General features: G+C 41.4%; 1 protein-coding gene across 9 annotated transcripts in view; it reads left to right on the forward strand.

The window, feature by feature from the left end:
- Nucleotides 1-18,703, forward strand: part of KIF5A (kinesin family member 5A) — a 128,809-nt gene that overhangs the window by 106,920 nt on the left and 3,186 nt on the right. For 5 of the 9 annotated variants that reach the window (XM_075591544.1, XM_075591539.1, XM_075591540.1 and 2 more), the window contains exons 24-28: nt 537-557; nt 7,247-7,463; nt 11,486-11,639; nt 13,209-13,291; nt 15,347-15,374. In XM_075591544.1, coding sequence (XP_075447659.1) covers nt 537-557; nt 7,247-7,463; nt 11,486-11,639; nt 13,209-13,291; nt 15,347-15,374 — 503 coding nt within the window. The remainder of the gene's footprint in view (nt 1-536; nt 558-7,246; nt 7,464-11,485; nt 11,640-13,208; nt 13,292-15,346; nt 15,375-18,703) is intronic. The other 4 variants (XM_075591548.1, XM_075591543.1, XM_075591545.1 and 1 more) reach the window with 2 other exon arrangements.

Genomic DNA, 18,703 nt, shown 5'->3' on the forward strand with positions numbered 1-18,703 from the left:
GTAACGTACACGTAACAATGCATTTAGTTGCATGCAAGTCGGTGGTACTGTATTTCATTAACCCCTAACTGCACATTAGTCTGCTTCTCACATGTAGAATAGGGGGCAAGGAGATATTCAACTAAAAAAAGACAATCAACAGTTTCAGATGTTCTCAAGGGCTTTCTGCACATATATCAAGAATGGACTACCTATGAATAGTGTTAGGTGATAAGTGCTTTATATGAGCTACACTACATCATTTTATAGGACAACCGTAGCTTATTTTTCTTGGAGTCCTCTTAGTTCCTCATCCCAATGCAATTAATATTTAACATAATAATCCTATTTACTGTTAATCTCCAGCACTCTCCGCAGCAGTCTCTGGCTTCATTTTTTTCCACCAGCAAAACATAATAATTCTGCCTTCATTTCTCTATTCTTGTTTTACATTCCGCTTACTTTTGTTTGCATGTTCAGTTTAACAGAAGGAAGCAATCTCTATTCAATGACTCCCATTTGTATCCCCCATTCCCTCCTTGCTGCCTTCCATTTAGCTGGATGACTGGGTATCAAAGGTACTGGAAGATGCTAATGTAGAGATGTCTGCCTAACTCCAGGTCTGCTGACCACTGCTGACCCATCACTACAGTCTCAACTACCCACCCTAACCATTTTTAACTGTGTAGTCAGATATTTCAATGAAACCCTTCTTCGCTGCCACAAAGCCCTGATCACATTGCAGTGACAGAGAAAGGCGTTACATATCCGGACTACCGTGAGCCTAGTTATCTCCATAAACCAATATAACAGCACAAAGCATATGAAAGTTATACAGTTGTATTAAGGCTGCTTGGAAACCAAGTGTGGGTGCAGATTTTGCAGCTGACATGGAGCCAGGATGGCAATTCTGACAAAAGCTTTGACATTTGGTGTCAGCGGTGGGAAAATGTCTGTAGGGTGTGGCATGTCGTAACACCCTCCACCCCCAAACATCGACTTACAACAATCAGGAAGTGGAAGTAGGGATTGAATTCGAGTCTTGGCCTTCCTACATCCAAGTCATTTAACCCCTTAAGTGCTGGAGTAGCCAGCAGCATTGAAAGGTGGTGATGCCTTAGCTTGAGCTGGTCAGATAAGACCACTAAAAATAAGTAGAGCTGTGGGAAAAAACGGAGAGACAAATATTAAGGCTTTAAAGTCAACCATGCTTGCACTTGGCGGTAATCAAAATACCCAAATGATATTTGGCTCAAAGCAGGTTTGTAGCTAGAAAAATTAAATATATATTTTTATTTCTCCTAAAGATCGAATTATACTACTGCTCATACACATACAGACCAATTCTATGACTGAGACAATATTACATAAATCACAGAATAAGTTATTGAAATAAATCTTATATTAATTAGCGATATGCTGACACACTGCACTGATAAATGTATTCTGTGAAGATACGAGACCACAATATATTGGAGATGGAGACTGCCTTATCTGATTCTGGGTGTTGTAGGCAAGCCTTCCATATTCAACTGAAAGGCCTTTAATTAAAGAAGAACGTACTGTCCAATAAGACCAGTAAGGTCTTGATAAATGGATCTAGAGAATCATACAAATTGAGGGTGATAACACTCCCTTCCCCTCTTTAGGGAATAGCTCAATATAACCCCTCTAGTGTCAGAGGTGCCTGCAATGCATTGCTCTGCAATGTATTTCTGGCCTCTTTAATAATGATGGGGTTATTTACCCCATTAAGGCAGGCTACAACCTTAACATGATCTGTGACATGACTGGTGACACTGGAAGTATTAGACCCAGATTTACTAAAATTAGGGCAAATAACATGACATTACTTTCAAAAAGTACAGCCATTCAGAACTGAAAAATCCCTATTTCAGGGTCTGGGTAGGAGTAACACCAAGTTCAGCTATGACTTAAATAACGTAACATTATGTACCCACGTTAACCTTTAACACACTTTAGTGAATCAGCGATGCTATGATAATGCCTCATTTGTATACATTTTACATTTCATTATGACTATGGTCTATTATAGTTAATGGGAACACAGAACAGGTAGCGCTAACTAAATATACAAAACACAATGAAAGCCCCTATATGAGAGATTGACCCTCACATAGGGGGGCTGCCTAGCGTACTAAAAACTGACCCCCTGGTCAGAGAAGGAACAAAACAGAAAAAATATAGTACTATACGGCGCCAGTTGGTAAAGGATATATTATCACCAGTAGGGAAACCAGGGATAGGCTCCAGGCAGACGGGGTGTGCTTAAAAGATATAAAAACAAAAAGCACAAAACATAGTGTGATACTGTAAATACAATAGACAAACAACATATACTGAACACACCTAACAAATTATAAAATATAAAATATCAGCTGAGATCATGGGTGAAGGGTAAAATTAAAAAACATTTAATAAAACATTTAAAAACACGGGACACAAGAAAAACAAAAAGTAATATTACATGTATAAATTAACAATATTATGTAACAATAATATGGGACAATTAATATAGGACCGACACTCTGCCACACCAGGTGGACTGCCCACTCACCGGACGAAAGATTTTCAAAAGCGGTGGATAAGTTTGAGAGTATCCCCTCTCTTTGGTTAGCACAGCTGCTGCACCGGATCAACTCCATGGACCGAGGGTTGCACACGATAGGCTGCGTGTGTTTGTGTGCCTTCTCCTGGCGCTTCTATTATAGTTAATACTATGCTTATAACATAACATAAATTATCATTACATGCCTGTCTTTAGTAAATACCTGGTTGGGACTAACTAAACCAAGGGGTGGCCAACTCTAGTCCCCAAAAGCCACCAACAGGTCAGATTTTAAGGATATCCCTGCTTCAGTCATTCTGATTGAGCAACCTGTGCTGAAGCAGGGATATCTTTAAAACCTGACCTGTTGGTGGCCCTTGGGTACTGGAGTTGGCCATCCTTGCTCTAGATGTCAAATGCCATAATGGCTCAGTAAATCTGGGCCTTAGAGAAGTATTGAAATGCATTAAAATGCATTAGTAATGTGTGATTTCAGTTTGCTTTGCACCATACAAAAGAGAAAAAAAAAAATACGTGCGCCTATCAATTGATCCGTGAAACACTCAACGAACTAATTATAAAATTACACTTGAAGGGGTTAAAATATTAAACCTTACATATACAAACACTTAAAAACAATATATAGTTATGTGACATGAACCATTCAGGAACATCCAGGGTCTGGCTCTAACGGTTAATACAAATGATATATACAAAACGGTATGTATTGCCAAAAACCCAAATAAAAATGCAGCTTCTGATGCAAGGGACCCAAGTCCTTGCTAAGATTTTGCGCTTCTCATTTTTTCTGTTCTTTATCCTGCTTTGCACCAGTCAGAGGGCTCTCACTGTGACTCTCACTGCATATCAGCCCCTATGAATACATCGGAAATATTTTAATTGTTTGATTTCAATGAGGAAAAATGTATTGCTCCTATATTGTACGTTGAGGCAAAGGACCCTTTTTGATGCTGAGAAACTATCTTCCCTTTGCTCTGGAAGGGTTCAACTTCATTCAAATAAATATTGCTCAGTAAATAGAGTTGAAAACGTCACAGGTATTGATAATACCGTTTCTCTGCATACTGAATAGGGGCCTATGTTTGTAGCCTATGTTGAGGCTGCAGACTTTGTTATGTGTAAATACTTGTTCCTTCTATAAGGGGCATATACTAAGCCAAACCTACAGCAAAACTAATCCTACAGCCAAACCAATCCTACAGCAAAACCAAACCCACAGCAAAACCAAACACACAGCAAAACCAAACACACAGCAAAACCAAACACACAGCAAAACCAAACACACAGCAAAACCAAACACACAGCAAAACCAAACACACAGCAAAACCAAACACACAGCAAAACCAAACCTACAGTACAGCAAAACCTACAGTACAGCAAAACCTACAGTGAAACCACCAAACCCACAGCGAAACCACCAAACCCACAGCGAAACCACCAAACCCACAGCGAAACCACCAAACCCACAGCGAAACCACCAAACCCACAGCGAAACCACCAAACACACAGCGAAACCACCAAACACACAGCAAAACCACCAAACACACAGCAAAACCACCAAACACACAGCAAAACCACCAAACACACAGCAAAACCACCAAACACACAGCAAAACCAAACTTACAGCAAAACCAAACTTACAGCAAAACCAAACCCACAGCAAAACCAAACACACAACAAGTTATGGTGGGTAAAAAAAAGTGACAAAAATCCTGCACCGTACGGTGTATTACAAATAAAAATACCACTGTGAGTGCTCATTTGCATGTAATTTCCCAGAATCCCTGGCTGCAGTGGAAGCATTGTATGCTAAGAGAGAATGAGGAAAGACAGGGTTGAAGACCTGCCTGAGACATGCAAATGTACCCACTAGGGGTATTTTTATTTGCAGCAAACCAAAGAGACTTTGTCAGTTCTCTTTAGGATATTGAAGTGATAAAGTGAAGCAGGCTAGCAAAAGTCAAATCATTGCTTTGTCATTGTAGAGGTGTATATTCTTTTGTCTCCTGGATTTTCCATTATGCAGTCTCAAACGAATTCCACGTTAAATAATTTCACATGCAACGTGTCCCTGTCTAGAAGAGCTTGTACCATATCGAGTTCTGAGACAAATGGAGATAAAGTGACTTATTCAGGTGACAGGGCTGAGGGAGTGGCTCAATGAGCAAAGGCTCTGACTATAAACCATGGCACTGACTTTGAAGCACCTTGTGACTTTGTGCAAGTCACTATCTCTGTGTGCCTCGGGCCTCAATTGAGCATGGACTCATTGTGCTGACAACATTCCTGTGTACACTTTCAGCACGATATAAGAAAAAACATAAACTAGGCATGCTACTGTAGGTAGGCCAAGCAGTTCTTTTCTGCCATACAATTCTATGTTTCTATGTTATTTAAGGTCACATGAAGCCGACTCTGGGGCGTGCACTGTATTCATTGCTTTAAAATGAACGTTGTTTTTAGTCACTCATAGCTATTTTGTGTTTTTTAATCTCCACACTTGTGTGCTGTGCTTGCCTGTCACATGCTGCTCATCTTTGATATTGGGTTATTCTCGGATAATTCTCAGTCCCTATTGCCAGTGGAACAGCACTGATCAATAGCTGGGGAATTAGAAAATAGGACAATTGGTGTTTGGGGAAGCCAGTGCCTGGAGCACCTTCGTATCAGAGACTATGTATTTTCACCCTTGCTGCTCCACACACAAATCCTTGGTCACAGTGGATAGTACTTCCAGCCTCGGGTGGAGACAGGTTGGATTTTCACCTGTGGGCGTCTTGAAGCCTCTCATCCATTAAGCATTAACAGCATCCCCAGCTTCCTGCTTCCTTGCGCCCTGCTCTGCTTGCACTGTGGAGACCTCACTACATCGTTTATATAAATATTTTCTCAGAAAATGTGTTTGGAGCAACGTGTAGGAGAGCGGCTTGCACCCGCAGTACTTGGAAGATCATTAGGGAGGTCTTCATCCAGCAGTGGATCAACAGGGGCTGAAGACGATGATAGATATGTCTATGTAAATACATCTTATATCTATTTTAATCTCAGTAGCAGCAATTGCCTTTATTTTAGGTAATCCCCCTGTGTCCGTCTCCAAACCACAAGCAAACACAAGTCTGATTGCATTGACCACAAACTCAAATGCTGGTTCAGTAGCCCCAGCAGAAAACTAGTTGAGTTAATTTATCACAAGGAGACCTCCATCTCAGAATTTGGTTGAGTAGAGACTACAAATGTTGTTATTTATACTTTAACTTCTTGTTTTTCTTTGGACAGTGCATTTCCTGCATGGAACCAGGAGATTGCAGTGTGCCCTTCCTGATTATTATATGGACTCTCAATATGGTTTCCACAATTTATATTAAAAAAATTTTATAACTGATGGTACTTATTAAAGTACAAAGTAAGTAAGCTGTGCAAAGTGAATAGATCTCAGAGTCAGACAAGAACTAACACAAAAACACTGTCTCACCTGTGGTGACTTCTACAGTATATAGAGCTGGTTTCAAATGTAAACCTGCAACATTTTAGGTTAAAGAGCTTTCTGAGAACAGTAATCGAGTGGTGCACAAAGTCATGTGGTCTCTGAAATCCTTGGTCACAGTGGATAGTACTTCCAGCCTCGGGTGGAGACAGGTTGGATTTTCACCTGTGGGCGTCTTGCAGCCTCTCATCCATTAAGCATTACCAGCATCCCCAGCTTCCTGCTTCCTTGCACCCTGCTCTGCTTGCATGCTGTGTGGTAGGTCGTAACACCTGCAGTGTTTGTTACATAGTTTGTAAACAGACACCTTTCTTTCCTCCAAGTTCAACGTCTTCAAGTAAAAGTCTTTATGGTATTTGGACCCGACAGCACAACTCATTGGTAAATCCCACCGGCAGGGCCTCCGGGATCAGCACCTGTTTCGTATTGTTGCTTCACATTACTGTTTGAACTAGTATGCTTCCAGTTTATTAAAGGGTGATGATTAAATGTGCTGATGATAGCACAGGAAATAAGAGTCTACCATAGCAGGGGTAGTAAATAATGCGTGAGAACGGTCCTTGTTAGCTTATTTCATTTTGTTTCCAATGTTCTGAATCATCGGGGGGGTTACTCATCACCTTGGGTGCCTTTTTATAATCCAGTCTTCTTGAGGGCATATAAATCTTTGCTTAGCCGGTCAATATCCTGTGACAGTCTAAAACTGAAGCATTTAAGGGTGCTCATTTTTATTTTTTAAGAATATATTAACAAACAACTAGCAGTTCTGCTTATAGGCTATCAAGTCTCAGTTGTGTAGCATAAGTGTTATGATTTGTGGGGTGTTATTTAGTTGAAAGTCCTATATATAATCATTCCTTGCCAATAATATGAATAAGGTAACACATAGATAGTATTGGGCCTCGAGCCAGCATACTCACTACAGGCACCTAAACCGCAAGACTCACTGACCAACCCTCTGAAGTAATACTAGTGTCCGTTCATTATTAGTATTAACAGGAACATATGGAAAGCAGCAGCCAGCCCTCACTAGACGACAAGACTCGTTGAAGAAATAAAGAGAGATTTAAAAGTTCCTTATCTTGAGAATAGCTTCTGAAAAAAAAGGTGTTGCATAAATGTGGTACATTTATGTTTTAAGAGATGTTTAACCAACGTTTTCTGCGTCTTTCTTCCTGCATGGTGTCTCCAAGCTGGTTCGTGACAATGCAGATCTTCGTTGTGAGCTTCCTAAACTGGAAAAACGTCTTCGGGCTACGGCTGAGAGAGTTAAGGCCCTGGAGGGTGCACTGAAGGAGGCTAAGGAAGGGGCCATGAAGGACAAGAGGAGATACCAGCAGGAAGTGGATCGCATTAAGGAGGCTGTTCGCTACAAGAACACAGTGAGACGCACGCACACAGCACAGATTGGTAAGACATAGAACACAGTGAGACGCACACACACACTGCACAGATTGGTAAAACATGGAACACAGTGAGACGCACGCACACTGCACAGATTGGTAAGACATAGAACACAGTGAGTCGCACACACTGCACAGATTGGTAAAACATGGAACAAAGTGAGGCGCACACACACTGCACAGATTGGTAAAACATGGAACACAGTGAGTCGCACACACTGCACAGATTGGTAAGACATGGAACACAGTGAGACGCACACTTCACTGCACAGATTGGTAAGACATAGAACACAGTGAGACACACACACTGCACAGATTGGTAAGACATGGAACACAGTGAGATGCACACACACTGCACAGATTGGTAACATACAGAACACAGTGCGACGCACACACACTGCACAGATTGGTAACACATAGAACACAGTGCGACGCACACACTGCACAGATTGGTAAGACATGGAACACAGTGAGATGCACACACTGCACAGATTGGTAACATACAGAACACAGTGCGACGCACACACACTGCACAGATTGGTAACACATAGAACACAGTGCGACGCACACAGTGCACAGATTGGTAAGACATAGAACACAGTGCGACGCACACACACTGCACAGATTGGTTACATACAGAACACAGTGCGACGCACACACTGCACAGATTGGTAACACATAGAACACAGTGCGAAGCACACACTGCACAGATTGGTAAAACAGGACACAGTGCGACGTACACACTGCACAGATTGGTAACACATAGAACACAGTGAGACACACACACACTGCACAGATTGGTAAGACATGGAACACAGTGCGACACACACACTGCACAGATTGGTAACACATAGAACACAGTGAGACGCACACACACTGCACAGATTGGTAAGACATGGAACACAGTGAGGCACACACACTGCACAGATTGGTAAGACATGGAACACAGTGCAACGCACACACTGCACAGATTGGTAAAACATGGAACACCGTGAGGCACACACACTGCACAGATTGGTAACATACAGAACACAGTGCGACGCACACACACTGCACAGATTGGTAAGACATAGGACACAGTGCGACGCACACACTGCACAGATTGGTAACACATAGAACACAGTGCGACGCACACACTGCACAGGTTGGTAAGACAGGACACAGTGCAACACACACACTGCACAGATTGGTAACACATAGAACACAGTGAGACACACACACACTGCACAGATTGGTAAGACATGGAACACAGTGCGACACACACACTGCACAGATTGGTAAGACATAGAACACAGTGCGACGCACACACTGCACAGATTGGTAACACATAGAACACAGTGAGACGCATACACTGCACAGATTGGTAAAACATGGAACACCGTGAGGCACACACACTGCACAGATTGGTAACATACAGAACACAGTGAGATGCACACACACTGCACAGATTGGTAACATACAGAACACAGTGCGACGCACACACTGCACAGATTGGTAACACATAGAACACAGTGAGACGCATACACACTGCACAGATTGGTAAGACATGGAACACAGTGAGGCGCACACACTGCACAGATTGGTAACATACAGAACACAGTGAGACGCACACACTGCACAGATTGGTAACATACAGAACACAGTGAGACGCACACACTGCACAGATTGGTAAGACATGGAACACAGAGAGACGCACGCACACTGCACAGATTGGTAACATACAGAACACAGTGAGACGCATACACACTGCACAGATTGGTAACATACAGAACACAGTGAGGCGCATACACACTGCACAGATTGGTAACATACAGAACACAGTGAGACGCACACACACTGTACAGATTGGTAACATACAGAACACAGTGAGATGCATACACACTGCACAGATTGGTAACCTACAGAACACAGTGAGGCGCATACACACTGCACAGATTGGTAACATACAGAACACAGTGAGACGCACACACTGCACAGATTGGTAACATACAGAACACAGTGAGGCGCATACACACTGCACAGATTGGTAACCTACAGAACACAGTGAGGCGCATACACACTGCACAGATTGGTAACATACAGAACACAGTGAGACGCACACACACTGCACAGATTGGTAACATACAGAACACAGTGAGGCGCATACACACTGCACAGATTGGTAACATACAGAACACAGTGAGACGCACACACTGCACAGATTGGTAAAACATGGAACACAGGGAGACGCACACACACTGCACAGATTGGTAACATACAGAACACAGTGAGGCGCACACACACTGCACAGATTGGTAACATACAGAACACAGTGAGACGCACACACACTGCACAGATTGGTAACATACAGAACACAGTGAGGCGCATACACACTGCACAGATTGGTAACCTACAGAACACAGTGAGACGCATACACACTGCACAGATTGGTAACATACAGAACACAGTGAGACGCACACACTGCACAGATTGGTAAGACATGGAACACAGAGAGACGCACACACACTGCACAGATTGGTAACATACAGAACACAATGAGGCGCATACACACTGCACAGATTGGTAAGACATGGAACACAGAGAGACGCACACACTGCACAGATTGGTAACATACAGAACTCAGTGAGACGCACACACACTGCACAGATTGGTAACACATGGAACACAGAGAGACGCACACACTGCACAGATTGGTAACATACAGAACACAGTGAGACGCACACACACTGCACAGATTGGTAACATACAGAACACAGTGAGACGCACACACACTGCACTGATTGGTAAGACCGTAAGATCTTGCCAGAACAAAATCATTGATGTAGTTCATTTGTTTTGATCTCTTTTTTTTTTCTGTTCACTTCTCTTCTTGTTTTTGTTTCTGCTATTTTTTCCCCGACCCCAGCGTTTCCTGCAGTGCCACAGTTGGGGTGGGGTCATAAACTCCTCCTGCAATAATAATAAAAATTGATCCAAGATACTGCACATTATGAAACATTGTACAGCAGATCTTTAATCAATATCACTTTAACTGGTTTCCATATAAAGATGGCATGATCTTATTTTTCATATATATATATTTTTCATATATATATATTTTTCATATATATATACACAGTATATATAGAGTTGTATCTTCCCTGGGACCAACGTGTATCTTCCCTGGGACCAACGTGAATTAATAGCAGTGACTGGTGCTTGTTTTGTCATTTGTGTCAATGTTTCTTTTATATATATATTGACAAAAATGACAAAACAAGCACCAGTCACTGCTATTAATTCACGTTGGTCCCAGGGAAGATACAACTCTTAAAAAGGCATTATTCTGTAAGCTTTTGAGATATTGTCTGCTTCAAAAAAAGTAAATAACTAAAAACGAGTCATTTAAACTGTCAGAAGCGCAGGGACTTTAGAGGGATTGTCAGAGGGATTGTTAGTGGTAAGTAGCTCTGTGATAAGAACATGGCCAGTGAAATGGATGAACCTGATTTGAATCCCAGTGCCAGCTCTTCTTGTGCCTTTGGTCACTTTCCCTCCTGGTGCCTCAGATACTGTACCAAAGTGCTCCTGCAAAATGCTATGTACAGTGCTTTGTACGTTCTCATCTGTATGTAAGAAATACTATTATCATTAATACAAATTAATAGTATGCCTCCTGGGATCAGCACTGGTTTATATACAGTTAGTAGCAAAAAAGCAAATGATTTATCACAGAAACAGCTCAGTTGCTATTTTTGTCCCCCTTTTTGCACCAGTTCTGTAGCTAAGAGACTGATGGGAAAGTTTATGGGAAAAATCTAATCCCTCGCCCATCTACTGGATTCCTGCAAATGGACCTGATACCAAGATAACAGATGGTGGTTCTGATAGTTTAATGAATTACATTAAGTCCAGGGCCTTGTTACAAACACATCTACTGTATGCTCCTTATGTTATAAGTATTGTATCTGTGATATCATGGACTGCTGCTGTGCAAGAGATACTTGATCTTATAATCTGTCATGTACATTTCCTACGTTGTAATTGCAGCTAAACCCATCCGGCCTGGACATTACCCTGCATCTTCTCCCACTAACCCATATGGAGTCCGTAATTCTGATTCAGTTAGCTACACCAACAGCCTCTTTCAGAACTACCAAAACATGTACATACAACGATCATCCAGCCCTACCAATGAGACATTGTAAGTATTGCATCTGTCGATAGCTTTAACACTATGATCTGAGCCCCTTGAACAACCTCATTATATTTTATATATAGTTTTCACTACCGACTGTATGGAACTTGTATATGTTAGTCTGTAATACCACAAGCATCTTTTTTTTTCTGTCATTCATTTTTCACAGTCTATTTTAGGGATCACCAAGTTTAGGTCTTGAGAGCAACCAACAGCCCAGTTTCTAAGGGAACGCATACCTACTGAGCAAGTTATCTCAGTGGTAGTGGCTCACAGTTCCCTCCCCCAGCCTTCTCCATATTTTACAATAAGCTTGTTTTTTTTCCTGTCTTGATGATTTTTGAAACGATGTTTCTTATTTAAAAAACATGAGCCCAAAAAACAATAATTAAACAGTTGCAAGTTATCAAATTAATTGGACCTCAAAGAAGGTCATCTAAGAGGCTCAGGATAAAACAGCCTAAGGCCTCGGCCAGGGTCCCTGCTTGCTCGCTGAGGCGCGCTGAGGCTCAGGGAAAGCGGGTGCTTTCCCTGGCCTTGCGGTTGCTTACCGCACGCGCTGTCAGGGGGCCGTCAGGGGGCGGGCACGTCACTGGCCGGGGGCGGGCCAGTGACGTCACAAAGCTGGTTCGCCCTCATTGGGCGAACCGCTCACGTGACCAGCCTGTCGCGCCGGCAAGCGGGGGAATTTTAAATTCCCCTAAGGCTTCGGCCATGTTCCCTGCGTGCTGGCGGAAGCGCGCGCTCAGCACTGAGCCCCTACAGCTGCAATTAGAGCGGCTTTAGTAGGGGCTCACCTATGCTTCCGCATGCATGCGGAAGCGCAGGTCTTAGGGGAATTTAAAATTCCCCCGCTTGCCGGCGCGACAGGCCGGTCACGTGAGCTGTTCGCCCAATGAGGGCGAACCAGCTCCGTGACATCACTGGCCCGCCCCCGGCCAGTGACGTGCCCGCCCCCGGCCCGCCCCCTGACAGCGCGTGCTGTAAGCAACCGCAAGGCCAGGGAAAGCACCCGCTTTCCCTAAGCCTCAGCGCGCCTCAGCGAGCAAGCAGGGACCCTGGCCGAGGCCTAAGACCTACGCTTCCGCGCACTTGCGGAAGCATAGGTGAGCCCCTACTAAAGCCGCTTTAATTGGGGCTGTAGGGGCTCAGTGCTGAGCGGGAGCGCACGTGAGCGCGCTTCTGCCAGCAAGCAGGGAACATGGCCGAGGTCTTAGACAGCTTCTCTATTCATACCTTGTGTAGTCAGTTCGGTGCCACGTTTAAACGCTACTGCAGCATTTTTTAAATGAAAAGCAACAACAGGATGAATGGCCACCACATTGATCTGACTTTCAATGTGTAATTTCTGGTGGGCACTGCACCTATACTCAAATCCTGACCCATCGTGGTTGCTCTCTTGCAGTGTACTCGAAGGTCCCTGTTTTTTTATAGCCTTGCCAGTAAGATCTCACGCAAATGAAACACTACAATAATAATACTGGAAATCATGTGAAATTGCTGGAAGAGAGAGCTAATTAAACAAAGAGACAAGTATCTTTGGTGATCTTTTTTCTGACTTTTTTTTTTACTTAGCTTTGGCAATTCATGTCCCACCTCCAGGAGCAGTTCTTCCAGTGGCAGCTTGCTTCCCTATCAGAAGTTGAATGTGGATAATGGTAAGGGACTAATCCCACTTGCTGGGACACTCACACTATTTTAAAAACACACACAAAAAATACAGAACCTTTTTTTTTTAACAGTATCTGTGTTAGGGATGGAGGAAATCCCTTTGATATAATTGAATATGTTTCATGAATGGGATTATTGCACAGACATGAGCTTTCGAATCCTCCAGCACTGAAACAGACCCTCCAAAATGTAGCACATGAAAATAGGTGCACTTTATTTGATATGTCATTGTGGGATAGAGGAGCTGATCCAAGCAAGGGACACCTCCTAATATAGTATGTTTCACAGTAATAGATGCAATTTACTATATGGAAATATCACTCAATAAAGTAAGTGTCGTTTGGGACTTATTTGTATATATGAACATACAAACACAATAAGAGTGGTGTTGAATTTCCATAACCAGCTGATTATAAACAGATTTGACCTCAGTCCCCCAGCTGCTTTAATTAGCAGATGTTTCTGAGCTTCAACCACTGGCGGATATAGGCACAAGAGACATCGACAGAGTTGGTAAAGATTGTAAAAAAAACATGTACAGTTACCGGCTAAATTTGTACAGATGAAAGGGTTAAGTCAAATTCTAATGAGTTCTACAAAGCTAGGAGAGCCATGATTTCTGAACTGCTGTTTTACAATAAGCGTGTGATGCTTGAAAAAGAGAACAGCAGTTAATTATCATCATATTAACCACACATTATATTTGTATGTTATAGAAATATATCTTTTGTTGGTTTTAATTATACATCGTAATGCTTTAAGAATATAAGTATTGTCTGCGGTGGATGATAAAACATAAAAACAGAGATAGTTGGTTAGTATCCTATTCAGATGTGAATGGCCTACAATAGATTGGAAAACTCGAGTGCCGCACATTTCAAGGCACATATACTGTACATAAGAACACACATGCAAACGTTGTGGTCTATACCAGAGGTGCTCAACTCCAGTCCTCAACACTCCCCAACAGATCAGGTATTAAAGATACCCCGGCTTCAGCACAGGTGGCTCAATCACTGGCTTAGTCAGAATAACTAAAGCAGGGATGTCCTTCAAATGTGACCTTTTGAGGGGTCTTGGGGACTGGAGTTGAGCAGCACTGCTCTATACCTTTGTTTGGAACCCACTGCTCTGTGATTTGGAGCAGAGCTGAAGAACAGTTTCTTCCATCTGAGGCAGTATTTTAGATGTATGCCACTTCACATATGGCATATCCCATTATAATCCGTGCACCATGTAACTCCTCCTACAGACACTCCCTAAATCATAAAATAGGGCAGCTGGGGTAAAATTGGAGCAAAATGCTAGATAGTTAGGGGCAGGGTGAAAATGCCCTGGTGTCGCGCCAAAATTGGCTCGATACATAAAACCCCTTCCATATTTCTCAGCATTGTTTTGCATTGTTTTCCATGAATATTATTTATTTATAAAATATTTTACCAGGAAGTAATACATTGAGAGTTACCTCTCGTTTTCAAGTATGTCCTGGGCACAGAGTTAAGACAAATAATACACGGTTACAAATACAGTTACATAAATGAACAGGATATACATTATATACAAGACATTGCATGCACAGTTAAAGAAAATATATGTTATGGGCGAATGAAACAGTTACAGACCAGATTAAAATGTGAGACAGCCTTAGATTTGAAAGAACTTAAACTGGTGGTGGATGTGAGAGTCTCTGGTAGGTTGTTCCAGTTTTGGGGTGCACGGTAAGAGAAGGAGGAACGGCCGGATACTTTGTTGAGCCTTGAGACCATTACCAGATGAATATATAATACATGTCGTTGTTAATACTGGATGCTGCTACATACAAAAGATTGCATTGTGCTTTATGATTATCTTACAGTTAGCTCGGTAAGAAGTGTGTAGACAAGTGGAAATCATTTTTACAATGCACTTTTCATGTATTTATTTAGACTGTGATTATTACAGGCCTGCAATTTACAGCATATTAAGTATTATTTCATTTTGTGATACTGTTTCTCTTGGTACATTTAATGGACTCTTTTTCTCTATTGCAATGTCACCCACAGGCAATACTACAGATATCAATGATAACAGGTGAGTCACAGATACATACAATAGTATTTGCCCATGTGTATTAAAGAGGCAGTTTGCAGAACTGATATTGCTTTTACATACGAAGCAGCTTCCTCTGACTTTTACTTAGTAAAACGCTCCCTCTCCTTCCCACTCTGTCCTGCTTGCAGAGCCTGTGGCAAAAGATGGGCACATTTTTCACGAACATTCGAATTTGCAGCGAAATAAAAAATAAAAAAAATTCCGCATTGCTGAATATTTGCAAATTTGTTGGAGTTTGAAATAAGTCACCTCTATTTTATTTTCATTTTTATTTGAAAATTCAAAATGAGAGAATATTCCAAAATTTGCAAACATAAAACAAAATTGTACAGTATTCCAAAATGTGCAAACAAAAAGGTAACAAATATTACAAAATTTGCAGATTTACATTAAAAAAAAATTTTTTTTTGTATATTTTAAATATTTTAGACTTTTTACAGTTTTCCAAACATTTGAAGAAGAATAAATGTGAATCAATGTTTGATACATTTGGCCATCTCTATTCGTGGCTCTTAAATGTAAACATCAGAGGTGACCTTGAACATATAAGGTCACAGTAACCTTGTAGTTTTCTGGTGGATAAACTGGACAAACCATATGTCTTCAATTTATATGTTAAAGTTTTTACATTTTCAAGCTGTTTATCAAGATTTTTTTTAGGTTTACAGAAATTAAATATAAATATGCAGTGGAAGCACTGTTTGCTGGGGATAATTTTGAAAGGCAGGGTTGCAGACCTGCCTAAGACATGTGAATGTGCTCACAAGTGATCTTTTTATTTGCTATGTATGTATGTATATACTGTATATGTGTATGTATATATATATATATATATTTGCATATTTGCTTTCCTGTGGAGGGTTTTTGTCACTTTTTTTACTCACCATAACTTAACTCAGTATTATGGTTATATATATATATATATATATATATATATATATATATATATATATATATATATATATATATGTGTGTGTGTGTGTGTGTGTATATGTGTATATATGTGGCAATATGATACCGTGTGGACGAATATCAGAGGCAACACTCCAGAAAGTAGTCAAAAGTAGTCAAAAATCTTTTGACTACTTTCTGGAGTGCTGCCTCTGATATTCATCCACACGGTATCGTATTGCCTATTTGCTCATACAGGATTTGCACCCCCTTATTTCAGGGGCTCAAATGTAATTGGACAAATTAATAATTATAAATAAAATGTTCATTTTTTAATACTTTGTCGAGAATCCTTTGCAGGCAATGACTGCTTGAAGTCTGGAATGCATGGACATCACCAAACGCTGGGTTTCCTCCTTTGTGATGCTTTGCCAGGCCTTTACTGCAGCTGTCTTCTGTTGTTGTTTGTTCGTGGGTCTTTCTGCCTTAAGTTTTGTTTTTAGCAAGTGAAATGCATGCTCGATCGACTTGAGATCAGGTGATTGACTCGGCCATTGCAGAATATTCCACTTCTTGGTATTAAAAAACTCCTGGGATGCTTTCGCAGTATGTTTTGGGTCATTGTCCATCTGTAAAGTGAAATGCCGTTCAATCAACTTCGCTGAATCTGAGCAGACAATATATCCCTATACACTTCAGAATTCATCCGGCTGCTTCTGTCTTCTATCACATCAACAATAAACACTAGTGACCCAGTGCCATTGTAAGCTATGCATGCCCATGCCATCACACTGCCTCCACCATGTTTTACAGATGATGTGATATGCTTCGGATCATGAGCCATTCCAAGCCTTCTCCATACTTTTTTCTTCCCATCATTCTGGTACAGGTTGATCTTAGTTTCATCTGTCCAAAGAATGCTGTTCCAGAACTGGGCTGGCTTTTTAAGATATTGTTTGGCAAAGTCTAATCTGGCCTTTCTATTCTTGAGGCTTATGAATGGTTTGCACCTTGTGGTGAACCCTCTGTATTTGCTCTTGTGAAGTCTTCTCTTTATGGTAGACTTGGATAATGATATGCCATCTCCTGGAGTGTCCTTCACTTTTCTGGATGTTGTGAAGGGGTTTTTCTTTACCATGGAAAGGATCCTACGATCATCCACCACTATTGTCTTCCTTGGACGTCCAGGCCTTTTTGTGTTGCAGAGTTCACCAGTGCATTCTTTTTTTCTAAGAATGTACCCAACTGTTGATTTGGCCACTCCTAATGTTACTGTTATCTCTCTGATGCATTTTCTTTTTTTTTTGCAGCCTAAGGATGCCCTCTTTCACTTGCATTGAGAGCTCCTTTGACCGCATGTTGTGGGTTCACAGCAACAGCTTCCAAATGCGAATGCCGCACCTGGAATCAACTCCAGACCTTTTACCTGCTTAATTGATGATGAAATAACAAAGGAATATCCCACACCTGTCTATGAAACAGCTTTTGATTCAATTGTCCAATTACTTTTGATCCCTTGAAAAAGAGGGGGCTACATATTAAAGAGATGTAATTCCTAAACCCTTCCTCCAATTTGGATGTGAATACCCTCAAATTAAAGCTGCTAGACTGCACTTTAATCCCATATTCATTATTTAACTGTAACTTGAATTTATTTTGGTACACAGCCGAAATAACAAAACTTGTATCAGTGTCCAATTATTTCCGGACCTAACTATATATATATATATATATATATATATACACACACTATATATATATAAACAGAAGAAGAAAACCCCAGGCAAATTACACATTCTTACTTTAAACTGTTAACTAAATTACAAATTAATTAAAAACAATGTGCTTAAAACAATACTGCTGGTAATGAAAAAATAAAATATAATCTATAAAGGTGTACAATTTATCTATTAAAGTACAAAATGGAGGAGGGGGAGAGGAATACTGGGAAGCTGCTGCCTAGAGATAGTAAATACTAGAACCACTAGTATTTCCCAATAACGGAATACATTTCTTGAAATGTTGTTAATGTGGATGATTTATACCAGGGGTGCGCAAAGTAGGGGGCGCTAGATTTTCTGGGGGCGGGCGCGGCTGTTACAGAGACCCTGCGCTTCCCTGAAGGCATTTAAAATAAATACCAGAGATCGCGTGAGGCCTCTGTAACTTCTTAACTTACCTTGAGTCCAACGACGCATCTCCATGGCAACGTGATGTCACGACCGCGCAACGTCAATTAACACCGGAGCTATGCGGTGGGTGGGTGGGGAGTTTGAGCGAGACGGAGGGGAGAGGAGAAAGGGAGGCGCATGACGGTACGTTTGCACACCCCTGATTTATACTACTGTATACTGAAAATTACTAATTTCCACCAACCAGCGGGAGAGAGATTAGAATCTTCTTCCCAATTGATAACA

This window comes from Ascaphus truei, chromosome 3 (assembly GCF_040206685.1).
Source record: "Ascaphus truei isolate aAscTru1 chromosome 3, aAscTru1.hap1, whole genome shotgun sequence".
In the NCBI taxonomy this organism is placed as follows: domain Eukaryota; kingdom Metazoa; phylum Chordata; class Amphibia; order Anura; family Ascaphidae; genus Ascaphus; species Ascaphus truei.